The sequence below is a fragment of the Pteronotus mesoamericanus genome, unplaced genomic scaffold (genome assembly GCF_021234165.1).
Source record: "Pteronotus mesoamericanus isolate MK-2021 breed Mesoamerican mustached bat unplaced genomic scaffold, CSHL_Meso_final scaffold_31, whole genome shotgun sequence".
Taxonomy (NCBI): domain Eukaryota; kingdom Metazoa; phylum Chordata; class Mammalia; order Chiroptera; family Mormoopidae; genus Pteronotus; species Pteronotus mesoamericanus.
In genome coordinates this window covers 35,399,514-35,425,073 of record NW_026555312.1, presented here as the reverse complement: position 1 = coordinate 35,425,073, position 25,560 = coordinate 35,399,514, and the positions used below count along the sequence as shown (strand labels likewise).

The window sequence follows — 25,560 nt, the reverse complement described above, 5'->3', positions numbered from 1 at the left end:
TGTTCCCTGAGAGTCTACCAAAATGGGAGAAAAAAAAATACTACTTAAATTTTATGTATTCAATTAGGCTAATTTTAGTATTACTTAAAATCACTTTTAATCAATTTAATTCAATATTCATCACACATCTACTTTAGGCAGAAAACTATGCTAGATTTAATTAGACTTTCATTAATTTAATTAATAGAAAGAACCAATAAAAATATTAGATAGCAATCCACCGAAACAGAATCAGATGATTGAAAACAAAGTTACATTATTGGAATAAACTTTTAATCTTCTCAATCTTCGTCAAATAAAATCTTCAGATAAAAATTAAAATCATCAAAACACATTAAAATCATCTTGAGTATCTGAGTATAAAAGCTCCATTTTTTTTAAATTAAAAATTTGTTTCATCACCAGCATCCATGGAAAGTTGTCAGGAAAAGGGGTTGGGCAGTGGGTGGAATCATAGTCACAAAATATGACCATTTACACCTACAATAAAACCTTTGTACATATCTCATGTCTGGCAGAGGAGAGACACACAGGGCAGTGGCAGCCAACTGGTCCAAGACTATTTGCACAAGAAATCATAGGGTCCAGACAAGAAGAATAGGAAGACCTTGAGCTTGGAGCCCTAGGAAAGATGTGCGGGTTTGTATTCCCACCCTCACTGTGGTCCCTGCATCCTACGGACAATGAGGGCCTGGGCCAACATGATGATGATATGGCTGTGATTAATCCATTTGCACATGGCCGCCACTTCCTGCTGACAGAACTCCTTGACAGTCTGCCCATCCTCAAAGAAGTGCTTGAGGAATGGGTCTCACAATGTTGGCTGTATGAAGTTAGCAGTCACAGGAACCACCAGGTAGTTCAAGGTCCTCTGGTCATTGAAAGAGGCCAGCAGGTTGACTATTGAGATCTGCTTCTTAACCTGCTAGATCAAGTCTACGAAAGTGTGGTAGAAATCCTCAACTGGGAACTCATGAAGCCTGAGACACCAGGTTCTCTTTGATGTTGGCAGACATGGCCTTGATTTGCTATAATTCTCCCCACTGACAAGTGGGAATCCAAAAGCTCAATAGAAGAAGCTCCCATCAGGCCTGGCCTTGAAGATGTAGGAGTACTTTTTGTGGAGGTCCTTGATCTCCTGTTGATGAAACTCATCCTCAACATACTCCTTGTTGAGGGCTGATAGCTCCAGCAGCTCTGAGACCAGAGGGTTCTATACAGCAATCTTTGGCTGAATTTGGTTCTGCAGAGCCATGATGGCTTCATTACAGGCTAGTTAACACTTCTAGTGTCACTGCCCAACAGCAGCTCCTGCTTCCATTTTTGCCCCATCCTTAAACTTCCAATTTACTTTACGAAAAGGACTGGAGAATTTATCAAAATTATTAAAGCCCACAATATGATATTACTACCCACCCACTGGAAAGGTCAAAATAAAAAAGACTAAAAACACCAAATGTTGGCAAGTTTGTGGAGCAACCAGAACAATCACAGGTGACTAGCTAGTAGAAGAATAAAATGATACAACCACTTTCGAAAACTGTTTGGCAGCTTCATTAGTTAAATATATAAATAATAAGTAAATAAAGTTAAATAAAGTTTAAAAAGTTATGACCTAAAATACCAGTCTTGGTAATATTTTGAAGAAAAATGCAAACACATGTCTACAAATATCGTTAGCATCTTTATTTGTAATAAACAAAAACTAGAAACAACTCAGGTGTCTATCAACAAGAGGGATAGACAAACTGTGAAATATTTATACTATAGAATATTACTAAATTCATACAGAAGAACAAACTACTGATGTATTCAACTATGATGAACATAATAAGCCCACATAAACAAGTAAATACAATACAATTCCATTGACTGAATTCTAAAATAGGCAAAATTAACTTATGGTAATAGAATTCAGGTCAACAATTACCCTTGCAAGGAATAACTGAAAAGGAATATGAGTAAACTTTCTAGGGTAATAGAAATGATTTATATCTAGTTGTAGGTTACATCAGTGTACGCATTTGTCAAAACTGATCAAAATGTACATTTAAGAATCTGGGGGAATCAAGATGGCGGAGCAGTGAGTGGAAGTCACACTGACCTCCTCCCGGGACCAACCTGGAATTACAACTAAATTGTGGAGAAATCATCTGGAACAAATAGAACAAGAGAGGAGCCTTATAACCTCGGAGACAGAAGATTCGGCTATATCGCCATTTGGCTGGTAAGGACTGCGGTACAGACTCGAGAAGGTGGGCGGGGCACCCAAGGGCAGCAACACCAGAAGGATATTGAAACAGCCAGTTGGATCCCCCTGAGAGGAGCAGGGTCTAAACCAAAAGCGGGGATCTCTAGCCTACAGCACCAGGCCCCAAAAAGTACCCAGAAAACAGCCAGCTGCGAAAAGCGGCAGGGTTGCTCTCTGCCATAGACAGGTGGCTGAAGACGCACAGAGCCTTTTAAAGGGCAAATGCGAACTTTTTATTTTCAGCCACTTACCCTGGGCTCTGGCAAAGGCGGGGGCAGAGTGGTCTAGATACACCTGAAGAGAGACTGAGGAAGGAGGATTTGGGGAAAGAACTAAGAGAATAGCCGGCCAGATCTCGATGCTGACTCATCCCCAGTGAGGCAGCAGCCATCTTGCTCAGGCAGAAACCAGACCCACTCAGTGGCACCAACATCAGAGGACCCAATAGCCCCGCCCGAGATGGGATGCCACCCGACCCTGTGCCATCTAAGCTGCCTGCTGAGTGCCGAGTGGCAGCCATAGATAGTAGATCCCTGGCTAAAGGGGGCACAGAGAGGTCTGGCAACACTTGAGGAGAGACTGGGGACAGAGGCTTTGGGGAGAGAACAGAGAGTAGCCAGCAGGATCCCAGTGCTGACTCATTCCCCATATATCTGCAATGAGAGAGAACCCAATAACCCTGCCCCTAGGAGGAAATCCGCCCTGCCCTGAGCTGTCTAAGGCACCCTGCTGAGTGCAGAGTGAACAGATTAATAGCTGAGGTAGACAGCCACAAACAGTGGATTACTGGAAGTCTTGAACAGACCACCTAAAGTCAGACAGGGACAACATCTAACATCATAAGGGACAGATCCAGAAAGTATAAACAGAGGCCTCCTACCATAGAAGTTCACACCACAAAGTCAGGAAATCAAGACAGATCAACTTTAGAAGCAGAAGCGAAAAAGAAGAGTCTCACAAATAATGGGAAGACAATGAAATACCCCCAACTCGAAGGGAAAGGAGGAATTCCCAGAAAGAGAACTAAATGAAATAGCGGCAAGTCAACTATCAGATATTGAGTTCCAAACAATGGATCTAAGGAAGCTCGATGAGCTCAGCAACCTCAGAAAGAATTACCAAAAACTACAAGGGAACTATGAAGAAATTACTGCAAACAATATCAGCAAGAAAAAAGGACATGGAAACTATCAATAAGAGGCAAGAAGAAATGAAGAATACCATTTCTGAATTGAAGAACACAGTAGAAGGAGTCAAAAGCACGCTAGATGAAGCTGAGGACCAAATCAGCGAGCTGGAGGACAAGGTAGAAAAAAGCTCCCAGAAAGAGCAAGAAAATGAAAAAAGACTCAAAAAGAATGAAGAGGCATTGAGGGAAATGCAGGACAACCTGAAACATAATAATATCTGTATAATAGGGATACCAGAAGAGGATGAGGAAGGGATAGAGAACCTGTTTGAAAAAGTAATGATGGAAAACTTCCCTAATTTGAGGAAAGTCACACCAGTGCAGGAAGCACAGAGGGTCCCATTCAAGAGGAACCCAATGAGGCCCACTCCAAGACACATCATCATTAAAATGGCAAATATCAAAGACAAACAGAGAATCCTAAAGCAAGTAAGAGAGAAAGAGGTAGTAACACATAAGGGAGCCCCGAAATGGGTAGCAGTTGACTTCTCAACAGAAACACTGCAAGCCAGAAGGGAATGGCAAGAAATATTCCCATTCATGGAAAGCAAAGGCCTGAAACCAAGACTGCTCTACCCAGCAAGGCTCTCAAATAAAATGGAAGGTAAAAGAAGGAGTTGCCCAGACAAAAGAAGACTAAAAGATACACCTCCACCTAACTAGCACTGCAAAATATGCTAAAGGGACTGCTTTAAGAAAATGAAGAAAAAGCATCTATGAATACCCAGTTCCTTGCAGAGTTGCCAATACTTGATATTACCAATATTTTTAATACTTATTAATCTGATTGTGACAATGATGTTATTTTAATTATTCCTTTACTATTTGTTGAAACTAAACCTGTTTTTGTATATTTCTTGCCTATTTCAGTAATTTTTAAAAAGCTTTAAATGACTTTTCGGTATTCTTTATCCATTTTCTTGATTAAATGTTTGTAGAATTTTTCCCTAAAAAAAAAAAATAAAAAAAATAAAAAAAAGGAACCATTAACCCTTTTTGAGGTGTGTTGCAAATACTTCCCTATTCTATTACTTGTCCTTTAACTTTTTTTATACATATATTAGTATGCAGTCTTAAATGTTTAATATAGTCATATTGTCAATATTTTACTTTATACCTTCTGGGTTTGAATATGATACTTCAGGGTAAGAAAAATATTAGTTTTTATTTTCTCCTAAAACTTCTTAGATTCTACATATTGATTTTTAACTCACCTGAATGTTTCTTGTATAATGTGTGAAACAGGGTTCTGTATCTGTTTTATTTCAAGTAATAGTGGTCCATGCATCTTATTTGTTGAATAAGCCTTATTTTACCCATTGATTTGAAATATCAATTTAATCATATATTTCATTGTTAGACAAATATATACATTAGTCTCTAGAATGCTCATTATATTTCACTGATCTACTTGATTGTTTCTGTGCTGGTGTCATGTTGGTTTAATTGCTGAGACTTTATAATGGCTTTAAGTTTTTTAATATTTTATAATTAACTTTGACATTAAAAAAAAGATAAAATCAATCTGCATTTAAGAAAGAAAGAAAAAGGAGAGAGATGGAAGTCCTACCTTTTGTGACAACATGGATGGAATTGGAGAATATTAAGCTAAGTGAAATAAGCTAGTTGATGAAAGACAAATACCATATGATCTCACCTGTAAGTGGACTCTATTCAACAAAATAAAATAACGAACAAAATAAACCACAGGCATGGAAACATGGAGCACACTGAAAGTGACCAGGGGGGATGGGGAAAGAGGACAATGGTGGAAAGAAAGGAAAAGGACTAGACAAAGAACATGAATGAATGACCCATGGACATGGGCAACAGAGCGAAAATTGACCATGGGGGTGGGGGGAGAGGTTGAATGGAGGGTAGTAAAGGCATAAAAATTGAGACAACTGTAATATAATAAACATGATTTTTAAATTTAAAAAAACTATTTAAAAAAAGAATCTGTGCATTATGTTACTGATGTAATTTATATCTCAAAATAAAAAACCTCTTAGGAAAAAACATTAATGCACGGAGCCCTTCTAAGGGATGGACTGCAGTTTTGACAGAAAAGTAACAATGAAGGTTTATGGAATCTCAAAATACAATGACTAATAAAGTTGTTATTATTAAGCTTAGCTTCTTGTGACTTGTCAGTGTTACTGTGCCAGAAACACTGCTAAAATGCTGTTTTGTTTTTGCAAATAAATGCATATTTGAAATATTACAGAGATATTACTCTGTAAAGGAATTATTACAGTAATGCCTTTCCTACCAAAAACAATGTTTGCTAAATAAAATGAAAAGATTAAAGAACAAAGAGAAAATTTCCTGACTTTCCACTGGAGAAAATTTCAATAATATCATACCTTACATGTTTTTGAGACTGGTACTTTTTCTTGTTTTAAACATTTTATTTCATGAGCAGCATGGTAATTTCCTTTCAGTCTCTGTATTGTCATAAACTCATACTTCCTCTGCAACAGCACATATCCATGGATTAAAGAACAATTACATTAAAAGTGAGAAGGTCCAAAGGCAAGCATTTTAAAATTCATTTGTGTCAAAAGAGAAGAACAAGCAACTTACCTGTAAATTATCTAAACGTGCTTGAACTCTTTTAGTCTGAATCTCCATCTTCCTGTTTTCTTCACCTACTTCATTTAACTAAGGTAGGAAAATGTTAGATATTTCAAAATAATCCTTAAACTGATTCATACTGAAGATTTCCCAAATAATCTATCTTATCTAGTCTGCATAACTAAGCAGTGTAACAAAACAGAGGTAACATTCATGGTTAAAGATCACAGCTAAAATCACTACTTGTCAACAAAACATTAATAGTACCTAGGTCTACCTCCTTCTATGAAAAATTTGCAAGTCTCCTAATTCTTAGAAGTATACATTTTAATGTGAAATATCTTTTAATTGAACTTTTTATTAAACTATAATGTTTATACAGAAAAGTGTGCAAAATTAACCATAAAATGTAATGAATCATTGGGATTGTATTAAATATAGATATTAATTTGGGAAAAACTGGTATCTTTACAATATTGAGTCTTTCCATTCATAAACATAACATAGCCTTCAATTTATTTAGGTCTTTTTTAGTTTCTTTTAATTATGTCTCGTACTTCAGTAAATATGTTTTACATGTCTTTAGATTTATTTCTGGATAGCTAATGTTTTTTGGTGCTATTATCTATGGCACCAAAATAATAGTAAATACTATTTAAATAAATAGTATTTACTTTTTGATTATTAAAATAGAAGAGAAATACACTTGATTTTTGTATCTTGAACTTATAGCCAAGGCTTCTTTTGAATTTGCTTACTTATAGTAACGTGTCTGTACACTTGTTTGAATATCTATGTATATAGGTGCATAATCATGTCATCTGTGCATAATTCTGATTTCTTCCTTTCCAATCCTTACCTTCTTTTTTCCCTTATTTCATTGACCAGGCTTTTAGTGTATGTTCAATAGAAATAATAACAGTAAACACATTTATTTTGTATGATCTCAGAGGAAAAAGATTTCAATAATTTGCAATTAAGTATTAATTCCTTGTTGGACATTTAGATACTCTATCAGAATTAAGAAGTTCTATTCTATTGCTAGTATTATGAGTTGATACTGAATTTTATATCAATAGAAATTATCAGTTTTCTTTTTTGAAGAGAAATAATAATTTTCAAATGATAAACCACCCTTGTATTCCTGAACTAAATCCACTTAGTTGTCCTATCCTTTTTAGGTATTGCTGAGTTCAAATTGCTGATATTTTAAAATTTTGCATCTATATTCATGAGGGTCTGGTTTGCATTTTTCTTTGCTTATAATGTTCTTGACAGGATTAGTTTCAAGGTTAGCTGGCCTCATACTACAAGAAGGGGGATTTTTCTATTTATGTTTTTAAATGTGGCTTTTAGGAAATTTAAGATTATATATGTGGCTTGTATTATATATCTTGCACAGTGCTGGCTTGGGAGATCTGAAATATATGTCAGTCATGATTTAAGCAGTTACATATTACCTTCTCTCTTAGTGTCACAAAATGTTACTTTAGGCTACTCAGAATTTGTATCCAAATTCATTTGTATCCTCTTTACACAGAAGATTATTATATATCATTAAAGTATCCCTCTGTTATTGTAAAAATAAATAAATAAATAAATAAATAAATAAATAAATAAATAAATTGTAATACATGACATTTCATCCTTAAAAGTTACTCATGAATCTTACTGTTCCTTCTTTGAAGGTAAGGTGTCTTTATTTTTCTCTAGCCACTTTTAAGGTTTTATATTTACCCAAAGTTTTTACCCATCTTAAAATAATGTGCCTATGTATGAACGTGTGGTTTTCTTCAAAATTTATCCTGTTTAGGATTAATATGATTTCTTAAGTCTTTGTTTGGGTTGGCATCTTTCACCAGTTTTGGAAATTCGTGACCATTATCTCCTCACATATTTTGCTTTGCTCCATTGCCTCTTTTTGGAACTCCCATGTTAAACTTTTTAACCAGGTCCCATGTCTCTTTTATGAATTTTCTGTTCTTTCTCCACTTGATGTTTTCATTTCAAGATTAAAAAAAAAAAAAAAAAAAAGACTTTCATAAAACTACCTTATAGTTCACTAACCCTGCCTTCTGCTGTGTCTCATCTGCTATTAAACTCCCTTATAGGAAATTTAAAATTCAGTTAATATATTTTTCAGTTTTAGAATAACTAAATTCTCTTTTATAGATTCTGATGCTCTAATAAGGTTCTCAACCTTCTTAAAGTCATTGCGTATTGGATCTAACATAGCATCTCCTGTAGGTACATTCTTATTGTCTGGAGTTTTTTTTCCCCCCTCTTCATATTCAGTCAAACGATCCTGTCTTTTAATGTGCTCATTAACTTTGTATAGAAGGAAGAATGACAGAAAATTGTAATTTTTATACATATGACATCTTCTCTCAGAAAGAGCTGACCCTTTCCTCTGCTACGTATTTAAAAAGGGGACTCATGACCTTATTCTCATCAGAAACTGAGATGAGTCAAGACGAGGTTTCAGTTTGAAGAGGGTACTATTTATCTCTAATATACCTACTCCTAGGGTACAACCCTGCTGCTTTCAACAGTGAGCCTGGGTTGTTCACTGGGACTCTCTCCCCTTATGAGTCCTGAACATTAATCCTTGGAAAGACTTAACAGGAAATTTCAAAATATTTTTATTTTTACTAAAGCAAGTATATTATTATCCAATGTTATCATAAAGTGTTATGTACCCTGGCTGATGTGGCTCAGTGGATTGATTCCCAGTTTGATTCCCAGTCAGGGCACATGCCTGGGTTGTGGGCCAAGTCCCCAATTGGGGGGGGCATGTGAGAGGCAACTGATACATGTATCTCTTGCACATCGATGTTTCTCTCCCTTTCTTTCTCCCTTTCTTCCCCTCTCTCAAAAAATAAATAAATAAAATCCTTTGAAAAATATTTAAAAAAATGTAAAGTGCTATGTAAGTGAGCCACAGAAATAATTTAATTTTATAATTAGAAATTTCAAAGCATTTATCATTCATCATGCCAGAAGCTGGCAAACTATGGCATGTGGGTCAAATTGGACAACTGCTTCGTTTTATAAATAGAGTCTTATTAGAACACAGGCATGCTCATCCACTCACTTATTGTCTATAGCTGCTTTTGGACTATGATGGCAGAGTTGAGGCATTATGACAGAGATCATACGGCCCACAGAGTTCAAAATATTTACTATCAGGTCTTTAACAAAAAATATTTGTAGACCCCGACATACACTAAACAAACCAACCATAAAAAAAGCATTCTGCCACTTGTACCAAAGAGTTTCTTCCAACCTCTTTCACTTTGGACATGCAGGCCATAAATCCAATTATCAGTGGGTTCAATCACTTAATAATGCATATAGCCACTCCAATCATGACACACTTATGCATGCAGATGTAAAACTATTAAGGATTATATCAATATAAACCTAGAGATGGAAATAGGCAACAATGTACCTATCTAGCAATTAAAGAAACCCTTTCTTTTTTGAGTGCCAGACTGAGGTTGTGATGGGATAAAGTAATCTCTCTAGTGGTAAAGCAAGCTTCCAGACAACAGTAAATCGAGGTCATATACCAATTGTGGGAGACCATAAATAAACTCAGGGAAGCCAAAGAATTAGATGAAATGAGAAATAGGGTAACCTACCTGCATCTAAAGGAGACAGGGAGTGACTATAGGAAATCAGTAACAAAAACAGAGAACACACAGCCAACTAAGGAATCCCAGGGGGCATATTATCTCTGAGAATATGACCTTATTTGCATTTTAGAATCCATAAAGTTTTCCAGCCCAGGGCTGAGTTTACCCCAATTTCTGCTCATCCACTTCTCCTTCCCACAAATACAAATAATCATTCCCCTGTCCCTCTTCAACATATACCTTCACTTTCACATTTTTCAGTCAATAACTGGCAAAGGGAAATTTAAAAAAAAGAAAGACACAAGTCACAAAAATATTTCTGATATGCAACTTTAGTGTAATCAAGTACTGCCCTAAATAACACCATTTATATAAATAAACAATTACAGTTCAATATGATACTGGTTAACATTCATGAGACAATGAGGAATGGGAAGACTTCCTTTTAGTACAGTGCCTAGCATGTAATAGATACTCACAAAACAAATGAATGTTAAATAAGCTGTAGTGTGTAACAGCAGGTAAAAGTTCCAGGTTATCAGGGTTTTATTCTTTTGTTTGTTTTTAAATCTAGTACCTGCTTTTACATTTTAAAAAATTTCATCTTACCAAACTCAGCTGGTTGCCAGAATAAATGATGAGAAATCAAAAACTTAAGAGTATTTTATATTTGGCAGTATTTTATAATACAGCTACCAAACAAATCACCAAAACTTTCTCTAGCCAGAAGGTGTTCTAAGAGCCACTGACTTATAATTTGTTAAATATAAACCATATAGTTCTAAGAATGTCTTATAATCTAATAAAGGTCTTACCTGTTTTTTTAAGTTATCGTTCAATTCTTTCAAAGTATCAAAAGAAGACCTTAGCCTCTTGCTTTCTTTGTTTTTTTCCTTAAGAGCTTCAGTTAAGTGTGCAACTTCTGCATCATGTTGCTAGAAAGAAAAAAAATCTTATCTAAAAATTAGGTAAGGATTGGTTGCCATGAATGGTACTGAACATTAATTAAAAATTACAACTCCCTGAACCAAAAGAAGTTTAATCAGCATATTTAAGCATACACAGCTAATACTGCAAATAACTTATAAAAACTGTATAATCAAAGTACAAACCAAGCATTAAAAGCACTTGTGAAATGCCTTATTAAAACATATTATACAAATTAGGCAGCAATAAAGCTTCTGCTCAGAAAAATCCAACACAGAAACTCAATGAAATAATTTCTATTGACATAATGGAATTATAAAACAAGGAAGACTTTTGGATCCTTTTCAAGAGAATAGTGAGTTATTTATAGCTTTATAGATTAAAATTAAGGTTTAAGTTGCCTTTAAGGAGTAGAAGAACTAGTCCACAAACAGAAGAATGTAATTTCTTATTCTCATAAAGCAGTTGAAATTGTTTTAAATCTCAAAAAATATTACATAATAAAATTATTCTGATCCCCAAACTATTTGACTCTCCTTAATCAGTTTTATAAATGATTCAAATCAATTTCTTCTTTTATTACTTTTAAATGAGATAGCATGTTTTTAACTTAAAGTATGAGTATTATTTCTTTCACCTTTTTCCTCTCAATTTATTCCCAATGTGTTAAAAAATGCAAATTTACATATGAAATCAGAAAGTGAGTATCTTCTAAGTAATCACATAGGTAGCATTAAATTACAGCACTTATCTTTACATTTAGTAAGAATGACAGAAAGGAAAGTCTAAAGAGAAAAATAAAATAAAACTAGGATGGAGAGCTCTGGGAATACAAGCATTCCTTCCTCTGAAACCATGTTTCTAGTAATCAGGAAAAATTAGGTTAATGTAATTTTATTATTACATTAAATGATTTCTTAAATAACTTAGCATATAGTCAACAAACTTATCCTATGGGATTTATTCCTGGAATGCAAGGATGATACACTATCCGCAAATCAATTAATGTGATACACCACATAAACAAAATGAAGGATAAAACTCATATGATCATATCAATAGGCACAGAAAATGCATTTGACAAAATCCAGCAAGCAAATATGATATAGACTCTCAGCAAAGTATAAACACAGGGAACATAACTCAACATAATAAAGGTCATTTGTGACAAACTCACAGCTAACATCAACTCAACAGGGTCAATTAAAAGTGTTTTTCCTAAAATTAGAAACAGGACAAAATTGTCCATTTCACTACTCTACTACAACATAGTAATGGATGTCCTAGCCATGTCTGATTGCCATATAAAAGGCATCCATATTGGAAAGAAGGAAGTAAAATTGTCATAATATGACATGATACTGCATATAGAGAACCCTAAAAATTCCACCAAAAAACTACTAGAACTGATAAATGGATTCAGTGACATAGCAGGATACATACATTCAGAAATCACTTACATTTTTATATATCAATAATAAACTCTCAGAGAAGGAAACTAAAAAAACCATCCCATTTACAATTCAATTTAAAAAAATCAAATACTTGCCCTCACCAGGTAGCTCAGTTGGTGGGGGCATCGTCCCATACACCAAAATGTGGTGGGTTTGATTCCAATCAGGGCACATACCTAGGTTGTAGGTTCAGTTCCTGGTCAGGGTATGTATGGGAGGCAACCGATCGAGGTTTCTGTCTCACATCAATGTCTCTCTCTCTCTCTCTCTCTCACTCACTCACTCACCCTCCCTCACTCTGTCCCCCACTGCCCCACCCTCCACCTCTCCATTCATCTCTTTATAAAATCAATAAACATATCCTCAAAAGAGAATGTAAAATAATAACCAAAAAAAACCATAAAATACTTGGAAATAAACTTCACCAAGCAGATAAAAGACAAGTACTCAGAAAGTTCTAAGACAATGAAGAAAGAAATTGAAGAAGACACAAATAAATGGAAGCATATACTGTATTCATGAATAGGAGGTGTTAACATTCTTAAAATGTCCATACTGCCCAAAGCAATCAATGCAATTCCTATCACAGTGTCAATGGCGTTTTTCACAGAATTAGGACAAATAATCCAAAAATTTGTATAGAACCACAAAAGATCCCAAATAGTCACATCAATGTTGAGAGAGAAACACAAAGTTGAAGGTATCACACAACCTGATATTAAACTACACTACAAGGCCACAGTAATAGGAACAGCACGATAATGACATAAAAAAATATATAGATCAATGGAACAGAATAAAGAGCCCAGAAATAACCTACACCTTTATGGTCTATTAATATATGACAAGGAAGGCAAAAACATACAATGCAGTAAAGACAGTCTCTGCAATAAATGGTGTTGGGAAACTTGGACAAATGCCAAAAAAAAAATAATAATAATAAAGCTAGACTACCTTCTTTTATACCCTGAACCAAAACAAACTTAAAATGAATTAAAAACATAAATATAAGGCTTGAAACCATAAAACTCGTAGGAAAAAACATAGGCAGGAAAACCTCTGACAGTTCTCATAAGAATATTTTTTCCGAAGAAAACAAGTGAAAAATAAACACATGGGTCTAAATCAAAATAGGTTTTCATACAACAAAGGAAACTATCAGAAAAGAAAAAACCTACTAAATGGAAAAAGATATTCACCTTACACATCTGATAAGAGGTTAATATCCAAAATTTATAAAGGACTTAAATAATTCAACAGTAAAAAAAAAATCCAATTAGGACCAATGAGTAGAGGACCAAAGACACTTCTCCAGGAAAAAATATATAGATGACCAATAAACATATTAAAGCACAATGATATTACTACCTCAAACCTATCAAAATGGCTACCATCAATAAATCAACAAAACAACTTATTTGGCGACAATGTGGAGAAATGTGAACCCTCATGCACTATTGGTGGGAATGCAAAACGGAGTGGCCATTATGGAAAACACTATAAAGGTTTCTCACACAATTAAATATGGAACTACCATCTGACCTAGAGATTCTACTTTGACTACATATCTGAAAAAATCATGTAATGATTCTATTAACATGATATTCTGGGAAAAGCTTAACTACAGGGACAGAAATAGATCAGTGGTTTTTAGGGGTTGAGAATGGGGGATAAAGATAACTACAAAAGAGCATAAGGAACTTTGGTTGCTAGAATTATTGTTTATGGTAGAGTTGCAAGGCTGTATACATTTTTCAAAAAAGAAAGAATTCTACTCTATGTAAGTTTGTGTCTTGATATGAAACAAAGGATACAATACCACCTATATAACATTTTTGACACAAATATTTTATCTGAATATAATCATTAGAAAACTATAAGGCAAATCCAGAATATTACATACTTTATATGACCACTGGCCTAGAGCCCTCAAAGAAAAGTCTCATATAGAGAGAGAGAAGATGGCGGAGGAGTGAATGGGAGTCACGCTGACCTCCTCCCAAAACCAAACTGGAATTGCAACTAAATAATGGAGTAATCACCTGGAAAGCAGTGGAGCGATAGTGGGAGAGGAGCCTTGGTGCCGCGGACAGTGGATTCTACTCTCACACATCCCAACGGGTGAGAAGTGCGGTGGAGGCTCGAGAGGGTGGGCTGGGTGCCCACGGGCACTGGCACCAGAGGGACATTGAAACGGCCAGTTAGCTCCCCCCGAGAAGGACGGGGTCTGAATCATAAACAGGAACCCCTAAACTACAGCAGCTAAAGCCAAGAAAATACAGAAAAACGCAACCCCAAAAAGCTTAGGGGCGCTCTCTGCCAGAGACAGGTGGCTGGGGATGCAAAGAGACATTTAAAGGGCCAACGCAAAAGTTGCAGTGGCAGCCACCCTCCTTGATCTCTGGGTAGAGGCGGCAGCAGGGTGGGCTGGTGCCTGGGAAAAGACTGGTGGGGAAAACTTTGTGAAGAGAACTGACACGGTGGCCGGTGGAGCCCCGGTGATGGTGCACCTCCCACTCTACGGCTGCCATCTCACTCAGGCAGAAGGGAATCAGTTGGCCTGCCTTTTGTGCGCTCTGCACACAGCTTGTACGCTTGTGAGGTGCGGGGCTGAGTGCAGACTGGCTGGGAGAGCCTTGAGGAGAGACTGGAGACGGAGGCGCTGGGGAAAGAACAGGAGGAGGAACCGGGGAGTCCCGACTCCCTCCCCGTTCTGTAGTCTCCATTGTGGGCTGGAAAGGCGCGCCCCCAAAGAGGCAGTAGAGGGGCGCGCAGGAAACAGACTGCCTGCGATTGATACACAGTCCGCAACAGGGGGTGGATCTTTGGCCGAAGGGGTCAGGGAACTGCCCAGAGACCCCTGAGGAGAGTCTGCAAACGGAGGCATTGGGGAAAGAACTGGAGGAGGAACCAGGGAGTCCCGACTCCCTCCCCTTTCCATAGTCTCCATTGTGGGCTGGAAAGGCGCGCCCCAAAAGAGGCAGTAGAGGGGCGCGCAGGAACCAGACTGCCTGCGATTGAAACGCAGTCTGCACAGGGGGTGGATCCTTGGCCGAAGGGGTCACAGAACTACTCAGAGACCCCTGAGGAGAGACTAGAAACGGAGGCGTTGGGGAAAGAACGGGAGGGGGGACCGGGGAGTCTCGACTTCTTCTCCTGGCCGTAGTCTCCATTGTGCGGGAAGAGGCCACACCCCCAAAGAGCCAAAAGCCGAAAAGCACACATAGACACCCCAAAAACACCCAGTGCAGGCGCGCACAGTTGCGCCGAGTGACCGGCGAGGGTTAGCGAGCGTGTGTGTGACCCACGCAGGCTGCTGAACGCTTGCACCTGCTAGCAAGGCCTCCCACAGATTGGCACCGATAGGGCCTGTGAGGGAGTGCACAGAGCAGCAAGGGCAGGCGTAAATTGAACGCCTGCCCGCAATTGCGGAGGGGCCCACAAAATTAGTAGAGCTGCCCAGAGTCCCTGGAGGAGAGACCAGAGACATGATTAACCAGAGAGTCCTGGAGCTGACTTCCTCTCATTTCCGTAGTCCCCATTTGGCGAGGGCAAGCAACGCACCCAAAGAGCCAAAAACGGGGAAAATACACAATAGAAGACCCTAAATTGACCAGTGCCGCGGAGCTCGCTGGCCAGGGGGGCCAGATGAGTACGCGAGGTCGCGAATAAGCCCCCTGGTCTGGGGCAAGCACATGCGAGCCCAGGCAGGCGGGGGATCCTGCCGCGCTGGGAGAGCGCTCAAGGAGCCTGCGTGAGAGTGCAGAGAGATCCCAAAAAATAGCTCAGCCCTCACCGAAGGAGTCACAGAGCTGCCCAAGCAGGAGTCAGACACAGACAGTAGAATCCTGGAAGGCTCAAACAAACAACCCAAGGTCATATAGGGTCGGCAGCAGACATCATCGGAGGCAGGCCCAGAAAGAAAAGTAAACAACAAAAATACTTAACAGACTCTCACAAAAATGGGAAGAAAAAGAAGTTCCCCCCAAATGACTGCAAAAGGGGACTCCCCACAGAGAGAGCTGAATGAAATAGAGGCAAGGGAACTATCAGATATTGAATTCAAAACAATGGTCCTAAGGAAGCTCAATGAGCTCAGCCAGCTCAAAGAGAACTATGAGAAACTGCAGAGAAACTATCAGGATCATACCGCAAACTATATCAGCCTGGAAAAGGACATAGAAACGATCAAGAAGACACAAGAGGATGTGAAAAATACCATTTCTGAATTGAAGAACACAGTAGAAGGTATCCAAAGCAGGCTGGATGAAGCTGAGGATCGAATCAGTGAGATGGAGGATAAGGTAGAAAGAAGCTCCCAGAAAAACGAGAAATGGAAAAACGACTCAAAAAGAATGAAGAGGCATTTAGGGATATGCAGGACAACCTGAAACGCAATAATATCCGTATAATAGGGATACCAGAAGGAAAAGAAGAGGAGCAAGGGATAGAGAACCTGTTTGAAAAAGTAATGATGGAAAATTTCCCTAATTTGAGGAGAGAAAGGCTCACATGGATCCAGGAGGCACAGAGGACCCCACTCAAGAGGGACTCAAAGAGGTCCACTCCAAGACACATCATCATTAAAATGGCAAATGTCAAAGACAAAGAGAGAATCCTCAAGGCAGCAAGGGAGAAGAAGAAAGTAATATACAAGGGGGCCCTGATATGCCTAGGAGCTGACTTCTCAACAGAAACACTACAAGCCACAAGGGAATGGCAACAAATGTTCCAAGCCATGAAAAGCAAGGGCCTACCACCAAGGCTGCTGTACCCAGCTAGGCTCTCCATTAAAATAGAAGAGGAAATACGGAGTTTCCCAGACAAGAGAAGACTAAAAGAATACATCTCTACCAAACCAGCACTCCAAGATATGCTAAGGGGACTGGTTTAAGCAGATGAAGGAAAAGAATGAGACAGAGGAACACAGGTACAAAGAGAAAAGATGAGTAAGTTTCTATCAGTAATATCTCTCAACGTGAATGGACTAAATGCCCCAATCAAAAGACACAGGGTAGCTGAATGGATAAGAAAACATGACCCACACATATGCTGCCTATAAGAGACCCACCTCAGAGCAAGAGACCTACACAGATTGAAAGTAAACGGATGGAAAAAAATATTCCAAGTAAATGGACATGAGAAAAAGGCCAGGGTTGCCATACTTGTATCAGACAAAGCAGATTTCAAAACAAAGGCCATAAAGAAAGACCCAGAGGGGCACTTCATAATACTGAAAGGAAGAATCTATCAAGAAGACATCAACATTGTAAACTTCTATGCTCCCAATATAGGAGCCCCCAAGTTTATAAGGAAATTGTTGGATGACTTCAAAAAAGATATAGACAGCAACACACCGATAGGAGGGGATGTCAACACCCCACTGTCAAAAATGGACAGATCTTCCAAACAAAACATTAATAAACATATTGTGGCGCTGAATGACACACTGAATCAAAGAGACGTAACTGACATATATAGAACCTTACATCCCAAAGAAGCAAAATACACATTCTTTTCAAATGCTCACGGCAGTTTTTCAAAGATACACCACATGATAGGACACAAAGCAAACCTCAGCAAATTCAGGAAAATTGAAATAATACCAAACTTTTTCTCGGAACACAAGGGCTTGAAACTGGAAATCAACCTCAAAGAGAAACTTCAAAAACTTGCAAACTCATAGAGACTGAACACTAGACTATGAAACAATGAATGGGTCAATAATGAGAAAAGAGAAGAAATCAGAAAATTTCTGGAAACAAATGAAAATGAACAAATAACAGTCCAAAACCTATGGGACACAGCAAAGGCAGTCCTCAGAGGGAAGTTCATAGCAATACAGGCTTACCTAAAAAAGATAGAAACATTTCAAATAAAAGACCTAACACTACAACTTCAAGAACTTGAAGAAACGAGAAACAACAGCAAATAAACCCCAGAGCAAGTAGAAGGAAAGAAATAGTCAAGATTAGAACAGAACTGAAGGACATAGAGACAAAAAGAACAATTCAGAGGATCAACCAATCCAGAAGCTGGTTCTTTGAAAAGATAAACAAAACTGACAAGCCTTTAAGCAGACTCATCAAGAAAAAAAGGGAGAGGACCCCAACTAATATAATCGGAAATGAAAGAGGACAAATAACAACTGATACCACAGAAATACAAAGGGTTGTCAGAAACTACTATGAACAATTATACGCCAAGAAATTTGAAACCCTTGATGAAATTGACAAATTTTTAGAAAAGTATAATCTTCCAACACTGAAGGAGGAAGAAACAGAAAGCTTGAACTGACCGATAACAGCTGGGGAAATTGAAGCAGTCATCAAGAAACTCCCAGCACACAAAAGCCCAGGGCCGGACGGTTTCACAGGAGAATTTTACAAAACATTTCAGGAAGAGCTAACCCCTGTCCTTCTCAGACTATTCCAAAAAATCCAAGAGGAGGGAAGACTCCCAGACTCTATGAGGCCAGCATCACCCTGATCCCAACACCAGACAAAGACCCTACAAAGAAAGAAAACTAGGCATCCAAATAGGAAATGAGGAAGTAAAACGATCATTGTTTGCAAATGACATGATAGTGTACATAGAGAACCCTGTAGACTCTACCAAAAAACTCCTCAACCTAATAAGTGAATTTGGCAAAACAGCAGGATACAAAGTCAACATTCAGAAATCAAAGGCATTTGTGTACACCAGCAATGCAATAGAAGAAGAAGAAATCAGAAAAAAAATACCATTCGATATAGCAAGAAGAAAAATGAAGTACCTAGGCATAAATTTAACCAAAGACGTAAAAGACATGTATGCAGAAAACTATACAACATTGAAAAAAGAAATTAAGGAAGACACAAATAAATGGAAGCATATACCGTGCTCATGGATTGGAAGAATTAATATCCTCAAAATGTCCATATTACCCAAAGCTATTTATAGATTCAATGCAATCCCTATTAAGATACCAATGACGTATTTCACAGAAATAGAACAGACATTTCAAAAATTTATATGGTACCATAAATGACCCCGAATAGCCGCAGCAATTTTGAGAAAGAAACACAAAGTAGGAGGGATCACAATACCGGACATCAAACTCTACTACAAAGCCACTGTACTCAAAACAATCTGGTACTGGCACAAGAACAGACCCATAGACCAGTGGAACAGAACAGAAAGCCCAGAAATAAGCCCAGGTCTCTATGGGCATCTAATATTTGACAAAGGGGGCAGAAGCATAAAATGGAGCCATAATAGCCTCTTCAGCAAATGGTGTTGGGAGAGCTGGACGGCTACATGCAAAAAATTGAAATACGATCATCAGTTGACACCATACTCAAAAATAAACTCAAGATGGATAAAAGACTTAAATAAAAGTCGCAACACCATCAAAGTCCTAGAGGAGAACATTGGCAGGAAACTCTCAGATATCCCACGCAGCAATTTTTTCACTGATATGTCTCCTAAAGCAAGGGACATAAAGGAAAGAATAAACAAGTGGGACCTCATCAAAATAAGAAGCTTCTGCACGGCTAAAGAAAACATCAGCAAAATGAAAAGGGAGCCAACCCTATGGGAAAATATATTTGCTAATGATACATCAGATAGAGGTTTGATCTCCAAGATACATAAAGAACTCACTCGACTCCACTCTAAGAAGACAAACGATCCAATCAAAAAATGGGCAAAGGACCTGGGCAGACGCTTTTCCAAGGAGGAGATACAGAGGGCCCAGAGGCATTTGAAAGGATGCTCAGCGTCACTAGCCATCAGAGAAATGCAGATCAAAACCACCATGAGGTACCACCTCACACCAGTCAGAATGGCCATCATAAACAGATCCACAAACAACAGGTGCTGGCGAGGCTGTGCAGAAAAGGGAACCCTAGTACACTGCTTGTGGGAATGCAGACTGGTGCAGCCGCTGTGGAAAGCAGTGTGGAATTTCCTCAAAAAGCTGAAAATGGAACTGCCTTTTGATCCAGTGATTCCGCTGCTGGGACTATACCCTAAGAACACCAAAACGCCAATACAAAAGAACCTATGCACCCCAATGTTCATAGCAGCACAATTGACAATAGCCAAGTGTTGGAAGCAACCTAAATGCCCATCAGTAGATGATTGGATCAAAAAATTATGGTACATATACACAATGGAATACTACACAGCAGAAAGAAAAAAAGAACTACTAAACTTCGCGATGGCATGGATGGAACTGGAGAGCATTATGCTAAGCGAAATAAGCCGGGGGCGAAAGACAAATACCATATGATCTCACCTATAAGCGGGACCTAACCAACAATACAAAAATGCAAGGTAAATAAGACCAGCAACGCTGAAAGGAAAAGAAATCAACAGAGACAAGAGGGAAGGAGGGGGCGGGGGGGGGAGGAGCAGGGAAAGGGAAGGGAAGGGGAAGTCAAGGAACATATAGCAAGGACTCATGGACAAAACCAAAGGGGAAGAGCTGAGGGAGGGAAGGAGGGAGGGCGCAAGGGAAAGTGGTGGGGGGGAGGCAGAGACAAATGTATTTGAAAAAATAAATTAAAATAAAATTTAAAAAAAAAAGAAAGAAAAGTCTCATATAAAAGAAAAATGGTATAGTTGACTATTCTAGATTTGAAGAAAAATCCAGATATAAAAATCAAACATAATGCATGAATTATGTCTAGTTCCTTGATCAGAAAATAAAACAGAACAAAAAAGCAATAATAAAAGACATTTCGGGAACCAATTGGGAAAGTGAGTGTGAACTGTATATTAAGTTAAATTATTTAATTAACTTTAATTTCCTAGTATGATAACAGTGTGGAGAATGTGCTTATTTTTTGGAGATACATACTCCTAAAAATAACCATTCAAAATACTAAGGCAGTATGTACGGTTTTGTGTCATGATTTTTGCAAGTTACTTTCAAATGGTCCAGAAAAAAGAAATGTGTGTGTGTGAGTAAGAAGCAGGGAGGGGCGTTAGGAGAAGAAATAAAGTATATGAGGTAAAATGTTAATAACTAGTGAATCTAAATTAGGAGGAAAAAGAGAAACTCTAAAATCAAATGCTATATACCTACCTCCTTTATAATCTGAAATCTTGTAAGAATCTCTTCTTCCACACCTTTCATTTTACTCAAGGCAGTTTCATGTCTGAACAGCAGTTGTTCTCTTTCAACTAAAAAACGCTCTCGCTTTTGAAGTTCTTCAGCAAATTCCTGTTGTGCTGAAGATTCACACTATAACAAAATGTCAGATTTAAGTGTTTTTTAAAAGTGCATTCACAAATTCTACAAATTATATTTTTATTTACTAAAATTATAACTTAATCAAATGGCATTTAGAATCAAATGGCATTTACCAAGTAAAATCTGCATTATAGTAATATACTAATAGTACAGCAGCAAGTAAACATGCACAGAAATTCTACCTTGCTGCAAAACGACAATACCATAGTGAGATTATACTACATCATAGTAACTCAAGAGAATTTGAGGTCCAAAATGGATGAGTACTATACGGAATTAATCCCCTATCCAGCGTGAATTCCATGCTCCACTCCAACTTAACAGTCCACTCCCTTACCTTGGGCTAAAAGACCCAAGCCCTGAACTAAACCACTAACCACCTTCGATGACCCAGTGCTACACTGTGTTATTAATGCAGTCCAGAAATCCCATGGTTTTCATGGTTGGCTCTCTCCTTCCTATTCTCCACAGTGTCTATTTCAACCCTTCTCCACTCTATACTTTAAACACACCCACTCCTATGCCATTTAGGGTGGAGAGCCTCATCTATATCTTCACAGGGAAGAGAAGATAGCAGAAGGAAACATCAAGCCCCTGCCCTCAGGACACACACATTTCTCTTTCCCTCATTATTATAAAATAGGCTCAGGATCTCAGTGCCTTCTGCCTTCTTGTAGAGTCCACTATGCTGTCTATCCCTCAAATACTTTCAACCTCTTCCATCTCATCTGAAATTAAATCTCTTGACCGCACCCCCCCTTAACTCATACTCTTTACAAAATTCTTTAAAACTTTGTCTACATTTGCTGAACCCTCTTCTTTACCTCTCAATCACCTCAGTCCATGTATCCCCACTGAAATGGCTTATTTATGAAAAATTCTGAATGCCACTGTCCAGTCCTAATTTTGAGTCTCTCAGCAATGTTTTATACTATTGTCCCTTTCTTTCAACTTAAAATATGGTCTTTGATCAGTTTCCATGACACCACATTCTCCTGGTTTTACACCTCCCTTTCTAGCCATGGCTTCTCAGTCTCCTTTTCATGCTCTCTTCATCCACTGTCCTTTTAATTACTAATGTTCCTCAGGATTTGGGTTTAAGCCACTTTATCATTTTTCACTCTCTTTCTGCTTGGTTGCATTCACACAGTGGCTAATTGCTCCTAACCTACAACTACTCAACTCTTTTTCCCAAGCCCAAACTCAAATCCAAACAGGCTATTTAACATCTCAACCTATATATTTCAGGCAGCACAAAATATACATGTGTAAAACTGAATTCAATTAGCCATTGGAAAAATGCAAATCAACACCACCATGATCATAAATAAAAAAGAACAAAATCCTGCCATCTGCAACGTGGATGGACCTAGAGGGTATCTCACCAAGTGAATTAAGTTAGATATATTTTTTTTTTAATGCCAAAAAGGATCCAAGATGGTGGAAGTATAGGTGGAAGCTACACTAACTTCCTCCCAGGACCAAACTGGAATTACAAGTAAATTATAGGAAAATCATCCTAAATAACCAACTGAAGACCAGCTGGAGAAAAGCCTTATAACCAAGGACTGACATAAGAAACCACATCATCACATTAAGACTGGCAAGAAGTGAGGAGGCATGAGAGGGCTAGCTGGGCTCCCACAGGTAGCAGATGAAGTTCTGGAGGGATATTTCAGCAGCTGTGAAATGAGGTTCCCCCTGAGAAGTATGAAGTCTAAACCACAAGGTGGTCTCTTCAGCACAGAGCACAAGAACTGGGGAAGGCACCCAGATAACATCCCACCATGAAAAGGAGTAGGATTTCTGTCCGCCAGGGAGAAATGATTAGAGATGCAGTCACCCTCGTAAAGGTCTAATGCACAAAATTTCACACTTATCCTGGGCTCCAGGAAAGGGAGGGCACAGTGGAGTGGAGCCATGTGAGGAGAGTCTGGTGTTGCTGGCTCTGGGGAGAAACCTGAATGGTCTGCTTCAATTATCCCTGCGCATCATACTGCAGAGGCCATCTTTCTCCTGCAGAGCACTCCCCTCCCTGTAGCATCAGCATGGGGGAAAGTAACAGCCCCACCCTGTGGAGCTTAAGTCCTGCTGAGGAGTACAGCAGTAGGATCTTTCAGTGACTAAGCCTAACAGGCAGCTTGCAGGTGGAGGCAGATCTCTGGTGTTTTCAACCTTTACCAGACCTTCCCCCAGGCCCGGTGTTGGTAAAAGCCAACCTTAATGAGCAGCTTGGTCCTTTCAGCACACACCTTGGCCCAGCATAGGGAGCCACAAAGTATGATTCACTGATAGCTCCAAACAATTTGCTCACAGCCAGTCACAGGCAGCGTCTGACATAGCCCTGCAGCAAAGTCTTTGCAGATCTACCTAATACATAGAAACAAATAGAAAGGGGTGGCGACCAAATTGGAGCAACAATGAAACAGGTCCCAAATGAAAGCACAAGAGAATTCTCCAGAAGAAGAACTAAATGAAATGAAGGCAAGCACTTTATCATACAGAGAGCTCAACAGCATGTAAAGAGACACAGAAATCATAAAAAAGAACCAGTCTGAATCAAAGAATGCAATATCTGAAATAAATAACATACTGGAAGGGAAAAACAGGTGAGATGAAGGAGAGGATCAAATCAGTGATCTGGAAAACAGGTAAAAAAAAAAAAAACAAACCGACACCCAATTACAGTAGCAAAAAGAAAAAAGAATTTAAAAGAATAAAGATAGATTAGGGGACCTTTGGAACAACATAAAGCGTAACATACCTATGATAGGGATACCCAAAGGGGAAGGAAAGAGCAAGGGACTGAGAACCTATTTGAAGAGATAATAACTGAAAACTTCCCTAACCTAGTGAAGGAAAAAAAAAACACACAAGTGCAGGAAGCACAGAGAGTCCCAAACAAGACAGACCCAAAGAAGACCACACAAAGACATATCAAAATTAAAATGGCAAGCTTAAAGACAAGAAGAGAATCTTAAAAGTCACAAGAGAAAAGCAGTTAGTTACCTATAAGGAAGCTTCTGCAAGACAGTCATCTGATTTCTTCCAGAAACATCTCAGTCCAGAAGGGACAGCCTGGAAATATTCAAAGTGATGAAAGCAAGAACCTACAACCAGGCTACTTAACACAGCAAGGCTAGCATTTAAAACTGAAAGAAAAATAAAGAGCTTCCCAAACAAGAAAAGGATAAAGGAGTTGTTAACACCAAACCAGTACTACAACAAATGTTAAAGGGCTAACTTGAAGGAGAAGGAAAAAAAGAATAATTGAGAAACACAGTTAAAAAAATAAAATGACAATAAATATGTATCTATCAATAATCACTTAAAATGTAAATGGCTTAAATGCTCCAATTAAAAGATATAGGAAAACTGAACATATAAAAAACAAGACTGATATATATGCTGCCTTCAAGAGACCCACCACAGAACAAAAGATACACAAAGACTCAAAGAAAAAGGATGTAGAAAGATATTTCTTGCAAATGGACAGGAAAATAATGCTGGGATAGCAATAATTATATATGACAAAATATAAGACTTTAAAACCAAGGCTAGAGAAAGATACTAAATAATGATAAAGGAAACAACACAACAAAAGAATATAAACCTAGTAAACATTTATGCACCCAACATAGGAGCACCTAAGTATATAAAGCAAATCTTGATGGACATAAAGAGAGAGATCAACAGAAAGAGAGTCACAGTCAGAGATTTTAACACCCCAGTAACTTCAATGGATAGATCTTCCAGACAGAAAATGAACAAAGAGAAAGCGACCTTAAATGACACATTGGATCAAATAGATTTAATTGATATCTACAGAACATTTCATCCCAAAGCAGCAGAATACACATTATTCTTAAGGGCACATGGAACATTTTCTAGGAAGACCACATATTAAGACACAAAAGAAGTCGCAATAAATTTAAGAAGATTAAAATCATATCAAGCATCTTCTCTAACCACAATGCTGTGAAACTAGAAAGCAATCACAAAAAGAACACTGAAAAACATGCAAACACAGGGCAGATAAATAACGTTATTAAATAATGAATGGGCCAACACTGAGATCAAGGAAGATATCAAAAGATACCTCAAAAAAAATGTAAATAACAAAATAACCCAAAATCTGTGGAACACAGAGAACACAATCCTAAGAGAGAAATTCATAGCGTTACAGGGCTATCTCAAAAAACACGAAAAAATTCAATAAATAATCTACACTTAAAGGAACTTGAAAAAGAAAAACAAACAAAGCCCAAAGTGAGTAGATGGAA

The 25,560-nt window shown here is 38.1% G+C and overlaps 1 protein-coding gene and 1 pseudogene across 1 annotated transcript in view; both read right to left on the bottom strand.

Moving 5' to 3' along the window:
• CCDC138 (coiled-coil domain containing 138) overlaps positions 1–25,560 on the bottom strand; it is a 121,809-nt gene that overhangs the window by 79,230 nt on the left and 17,019 nt on the right. The window contains exons 6-9 of the mRNA XM_054592022.1: positions 21,110–21,268; positions 10,471–10,590; positions 6,027–6,104; positions 5,807–5,914 (exon numbers count right to left, since the gene is read on the bottom strand). Of these exons, the coding sequence (XP_054447997.1) occupies positions 5,807–5,914; positions 6,027–6,104; positions 10,471–10,590; positions 21,110–21,268 (465 nt within the window). The remainder of the gene's footprint in view (positions 1–5,806; positions 5,915–6,026; positions 6,105–10,470; positions 10,591–21,109; positions 21,269–25,560) is intronic.
• Positions 560–2,024, bottom strand: LOC129085746 (ubiquitin thioesterase OTUB1-like; annotated as a pseudogene).